The sequence below is a fragment of the Ciona intestinalis genome, chromosome 8 (assembly GCF_000224145.3).
Source record: "Ciona intestinalis chromosome 8, KH, whole genome shotgun sequence".
NCBI lineage: Eukaryota > Metazoa > Chordata > Ascidiacea > Phlebobranchia > Cionidae > Ciona > Ciona intestinalis.
In genome coordinates this window covers 5,463,031-5,469,261 of record NC_020173.2, presented here as the reverse complement: position 1 = coordinate 5,469,261, position 6,231 = coordinate 5,463,031, and the positions used below count along the sequence as shown (strand labels likewise).

General features: G+C 35.2%; 2 protein-coding genes across 2 annotated transcripts in view; one reads left to right on the top strand and one right to left on the bottom strand.

Annotated features, from left to right (window-relative positions):
• Positions 1 to 289: 289 nt before the first annotated feature.
• On the top strand, positions 290 to 4,595 carry LOC100180060 (E3 ubiquitin-protein ligase RNF139-like). The gene is made up of 7 exons (XM_002128891.5): positions 290 to 533; positions 1,070 to 1,296; positions 1,439 to 2,359; positions 2,723 to 2,878; positions 3,250 to 3,482; positions 3,768 to 3,910; positions 4,364 to 4,595. The coding sequence occupies exons 1-7, from the start codon at positions 407 to 409 to the stop codon at positions 4,492 to 4,494; spliced, it is 1,938 nt and encodes a 645-aa protein (XP_002128927.1). The 5' UTR covers positions 290 to 406; the 3' UTR covers positions 4,495 to 4,595.
• A 204-nt stretch (positions 4,596 to 4,799) lies between these two features.
• Positions 4,800 to 6,231, bottom strand: part of LOC113474444 (phospholipase DDHD2-like) — a 1,528-nt gene continuing 96 nt past the window's right edge. Inside the window, exons 2-4 of the mRNA XM_026835509.1 lie at positions 5,732 to 5,913; positions 5,314 to 5,448; positions 4,800 to 5,108 (exon numbers count right to left, since the gene is read on the bottom strand). Coding sequence (XP_026691310.1) covers positions 5,099 to 5,108; positions 5,314 to 5,448; positions 5,732 to 5,913 — 327 coding nt within the window. The 3' untranslated portion in view covers positions 4,800 to 5,098. The remainder of the gene's footprint in view (positions 5,109 to 5,313; positions 5,449 to 5,731; positions 5,914 to 6,231) is intronic.

The window sequence follows — 6,231 nt, the reverse complement described above, 5'->3', positions numbered from 1 at the left end:
TTTGTTTACTACCTAAAAGGGCGTCCCATCTTTCCCCGACCTACTATAATTGCATCGCACTGCCCTCTCGCGCGAACTTTGTAGATAGGCCGTTCAGTGAGTTAGCGGGGGTTAAAATTGATTAGGTCATTTGTCAAAAAAAATTCAAAAGTTATGAATAAATAAATACAACGTAAGTAACATCGTCGATTTAAAAGCTGAATTTATACACTGTTGCAGTCGGTTTTGAATGTAAATGTATCACTCAAGTGGCAAAAGTTGCGAACGACAAGTTTGAAAAGGGGAATCACCTTACGCAACAACTACGTAATTGCTTCAACAAAACGGAACTACTTCAGTACAGGGCGCAGTTAACTGTATTAAATAACATTTGTAATAGTATGATTTAGACTTTAGAAACTAAGAAATGGATTACAAGGTAATTGACGTACTGCGAGGACCGTCAATAGTTCTGTTGGACGCTCTGGTATCAAGAAAACTATTATTTCCACCGATTTCAAATTTGTACTTGCGATTCCTGTTTAGAACTTTTGGTAAACGTTTGTTGACTTTCTATCTAAACTTAATATTAATTGTATCTGAAACATGACTGTGTTTTCAACAGTATTGATGTAAAACTAGTCTCTTTAATTTAAATGTTTATTTTCAATACTGTGTATAAAGGTTTCTACTTCTAACACTTAGTATTTAACTAATAAAGCCATATATAGTTAAATGGAAACGTAACTGAATTTTCTAATAGTAGTAAAGAATTCTCTTTCGTTATGTTACCGCTAAACATAACAACTAACCAATATAAGATATAGCCTTTATCGTCTAACGCTAACTACCAACCTTCAACACTTTCCACCAGTTTAATCTGTAATGTACCGGAGGATTTTTGACCAGTGCCAAATTTAACTTGACTAGATGTCAAAATAAATCTTTCTATTTTCAGGGAGCTGTGTAACTCTGTGAACGCTAAACTCAAAACTAACCAATAAAAGATATACCCACTAAAGTCTAACTAGAACTACTAGTCCTTAACTACCAACCTCTAACACTTTCCAAATAAATGCTTTATTTTCAGGGAGCTGTGTAACTTTGTGTCTATTCGCATGCAACCAAACATGGCTGGTGGAATTTTATCGGTTTATCGCTGGTGCGTTTATACTGGGTCTATCAACTGCACTGCAAACATGCTTTGTAGCTTCAAGTTACTACATGTATAACTCCCACCACACCCCACTGAATGAGTCTGTTGTTGTATCAGTGTTAAACTCAACAATTCACGCAGAGACAATACCTATTTATGAGGTGAACTTACTTTTATTAGCTGGTAGCGGCATATTCATACCTTTCGGAAAATATAATTTTGTTTCTAAAAATATAAAATATTGTGCTCTCGTTTTTGTTTTTGTTGGTGATTGATTGAAATTCAAAATGTTTTTTTTTTCAGATTGATCTTATTGTCAAAAGTTTCTTTTATCTGCTGGTACAGTTTGGTTTGTATAGTTTATTCACAAGTAAATATTTATATGGAAGCAAACTACAACAAACGAAAAACTCATTTGGATACTTTCTTACTTCATCTTCAACATTCGCATTGTTCATAAATGTTCATGAAAACCTGTTCACAATCTCAACTTTTACAACACTTTTGCCACAGTTTATCCCATTATACAGTGCTGCATATGCTGGCTTTACTGTCATACTCACTCAACTGCCAGTAGTGGTTCGTATGGCGTGGCAAACCCTGCTAGTTCATGGTCTCCCTGTGTTTGTGCAGAATATGTGGATTAATTTCAGAGTGCCACAAGTTTTGAGGATATTCTTCATATACCGCTGCCTGTGTGTGCTTTTCATCATAGGCTTCACAGCACACACGGAACCTGTAGTGGAGAGTTCCACAAAACCCATGGGAATCTACTACTACTTCATGAACATGCCAAGCCAATATGCTTTGGATGAAAAAGGAGTAAAAAACTTAACAGATTCAAATCTCACAAACGATACACCAAACTTGCTTGAAAACTCTACTGTAGTTTTAAGCTTCAATCTTGCCGAACTTGGCGCTATAATGCNNNNTGATTCAATCATATCTGTCTTTTCGATTGGTTCAGCAGTGTCTGTACCACTTTACTACTGCGGTATAAAGCTTCATGATTTTGTGGGTGGGGCTGATTTAGAGCAAGCAGAATTCCTTGGCACCATTGCAGCTGTGTTGTTCTGCTTACTGGCTGTACAAACTGGTCTCAGTGGCTTACCACCTGTGAATAGACTTCTGCGTCTGTATAGGAATGCTTGCTTATTAATTGCAGCCGTGTTACACTACATGCATGATCTGGTTCATCCTGTTCTTATCAACTTAAGTGCACAGGTAACCAATTGACATTAATGTACAAATTATTGCTGCATAGGTAGATTTTTAAATCTCCTCTGGCATATTGCATTTTGTAAAATAAAAATGGCCCGAATAGGACTTTGTAACTCTGTTTTACAAATTTTGCATAAGATGCATGGAACAGAACACTGCTATTATAATGGCTGTGTTGCCCTACCATGCGTTGATAAAAAGTTACATTAATTAACAATAAATTCCAACTTCTAATACCTGTTCACGCAGCACACAGAAATTAACACAAGACCAATTCACAAAAAAGCGGCCCAGATTACATTAGCATCATATAATACAGTGTTTGGTTTGTATCTTCAGTCAACTTATTTTAATTTACATTCTCAGGTCAACATATCCATGAAGCGACATGTGAGGCCGCTTCTTGTTGCTTTCATTCTTCTTATTCTACCTGTATGCTTCAGTATATGGTTGGTCAAAACTAAACCAATATCTACATGGCTCATTGCAGTTACAGCTTTCAGCATTGAACTCATAGTAAAGGTATCTTGTTAAATTTTACAGATAGCCATGTTACGTAATATATCTTGATATTAAACACAAATGTGGTTGTTTGGCACTGTGGTATAACAGTGGCTTCATAACTAAGGACACTGGGTTCGACGCTGCTACCATTATAAGCATGTTGTTCTTTGTTCAATACAGTCAATGTTTAATTCTCTAGTTCAGTGTTCATGGGTCGTCTAAATTGCCAACTATAAAAAATTCGCCCACTAACTTGCATAGGCTGTACAAGTGTACAGTAACCCATAAATGAATACAAGACACTCGACACCCATGTTATCACAACTGCGTTGCCCCGCCATGCCAGGATAAACAATTGTCTTTAACTTTTGCATTCATTCATTACACAGGTCCTTTCCACATTGCTTTTATATTCACTGTTTGCTGCTGATGCCAGAATGAATCACAAACCTTGGCCCCACTTAGATGATTGGGTGTTTTATGTCCAAGCTACCGGGCATACAGTCGAGTTTATATGCGGATGTGTTATGTTTGTAAACGGGGCTTATGTTTTGATATTTGAATCTGGAAGCGCTCTACGTGCGTTCATGATGTCCATGCACGCGTATGTTAATATTTACAAGTAAGTTCGGAATTTTTTCTTTTTAAATTTAAAGTTTTTAAAGAATTTTTAAAGTTTTTTCTTTGAGAATTGAGTGTAACTTGTTTTATCCTTGCACAGCTGGAAAACGAAAGATGTCATTGATACTAATGACATTAGTTCCAACACTTTCTATCCATTCAACATAATTTTTGCTATCGTGTTATATTATATCCTCATGTAATAGGGTAACAAAAGACATTATCCAGCACAGCATCTATAACATTTCATGATAATTCAAACAATATTTCCATGTTTTATATTCAGATCAGCAAGAGAAGGACTGAAGACTTTGTACAACAGGAAAACTGTGAACGCAAGGATTGCTAAACTTGCGTTACCAGATGAAGAATGTTTATTGAATCACGGAGATGATGTTTGTAGCATCTGCTACCAAAGCTTCACTGATGGTAAGGCAATAAATGAAGTTTTTTATGTATGGCTGAAATTTGGGCAACCAATTAGTGACCACCTGGTTGGAGCAATGAACTTTATGTGTCTTTCCCAAATACTCATCCATGCTTGTAGAAATAGAGCATCGAACCGGGTATATTTTGGTTTTAAAAAGTTCCTGATCTTATTAGATAATGATAGCAACTTTGAACATAGATACTTTGGGTATGAAGTGAATGCCTGTTGTCAGCATTGAACTTATAAATCTTATAATAAGATGTCTGTGTAATGTGCTTAGCTCAACATTTAAATATCTCTTATACAACAGTTGGTTCGACCTGATTTTTGTAGCACCAGTTCCTTGAAATTTCTTGACACAAAAATCGTTTAATTTTATGATCTCTAGATCAAGGTTAGATTCAGGGAATTTACATTTCATTTGTTAATTAAGATTGTTTGTTTCATTGCAGAATTTGGTGAAGTTCGAATAACAAACTGTGACCATCTTTTCCATTCAACTTGTCTTCGAAAATGGCTTTACATCCAAGACACCTGTCCGATGTGTCACCAGAACATATTCAAAGAAGTCAAAACTGAATGATTTCAATTTTATCATCAATTGGATGTTTTATGCAATCGTGTGAATAAGAACGTTTTCTTTTGCAAAAAAATAAAATATAGAATAAAGTTTTTACCAAGTTGTAACTTGCTTCTACTTAAAAAGAGACTGTCAATGCCATTATGGTGAAATATATATCTTTTATAATACAATTGGTTAGACTTGATTTTGTCTGTTACGTTTTCGTAGCACCAAATTCTGACTGTATTTCTTTACACAAGAATCGTTCAACTCTATGAGTACCAGATCAGGGTCAGATTCGCGGAAATTTATAACATGCACTAATGTTCTTTCTTCACGTATTTATTGCCAACAGTTTCCATTGAAAGAAAGTCTACAAGCAATGAATATGCTTCAGCAGCTCCCAAGCTGCACAGACTCATATATTGTATTTACATGTAATAGGAGACAACAAGCTTAAACTACACGAATAAATAATGAGATAAATTGACATCTGAATTTTCCATTTCCACAAAGCAGTAAGAATTCGCAGCTTTTTAGTTCAACCATACATTGCTTGCCCATAAAAGATTTTCTAAACTTATATACAGTAAAAGGCACCATGAGGAAGCATATTAATTGCACATTAAGTTTGAAAGACAGAGAAAACTTCATTCTTCTATCACCAATTTGAAACTACGCCACCAAAAAGCAGTGAGGGTCTAGATATTAATACTTAATCATCTGAAACATGAAGAACTATAGAGTTAAAATTATATGGTTTTAAGTATAGGATACAAGGTCAAGCCTAGCTTTATACTAATGTAATAGTAAACAGGAGACAGCTTTGTCTAATTTAATGATATAGTGCTCATGGGGGGTGGCGGTATTTCAGGGGTTGTATTAACTGGTGGTTTCACTTGCTGGCTGTCAGATTTGACTCCCATCGAGTCGTAAATTTCCCTCATCATCAACAAAACAGTGTCCTCGTTGTTCCTATAGGAACAATTTGAAAATTTATAAGTAATTTCAAATGCAGAAATATATTCTTATGTGTGAAATCTTAAAGACAAAGGAAAACACGAGTAAAAGGGGATTTGAGAAAAACCCATTAGCCCAACTAGGAATTAAGAACAGAAAAAATATTCGAAAATAAATTCCTGAAAAAATATCTTTGAAACTATATGAAACAATATCTAATAAAAAGAGATAAAAATAAAAAAAGGCAAAATAGACTTGGTTAATCCAAATAACATTATTAATACCAAGATTGTCTCACCAGTAACATAAATGACTTTGAAATGCAAACAAATAATCATTGAAACTTTCCAGTGGTCTCTCCTGCAAAACGTAGTCAATACGTTTCCCACCGTTTAATCGACCAAGACCGACGTCCAGTTGGGCGATGTCTGATGTCACTGATGCTAGTATAGATATAATGAATGTAACTTCTTTAACTCTCTATGCAGGGCAACAACAGTCTTATAACACAGGCGTTTTGTTTTATACATAGCCTGCTTGCGAATTACTACATATGTAACTTATTTAACAGGCATGGCAAGCTAACAACGCGTTTTGTTTCATATACCATGTGCCTGCTTATATGCGTTATCAAGTATACAACCTCTTTACCCTCGCATGGCGGGGCAACGACAGTCTTTATAACACGGGTGTTTTGTTTCATACACCTCGTGCCCGCTTACAAGTTACTACTTTAATAAAGATTGATAATACATAACATGGTCAGAGTTAATGGTTTTATATAATTGTCATATTTAT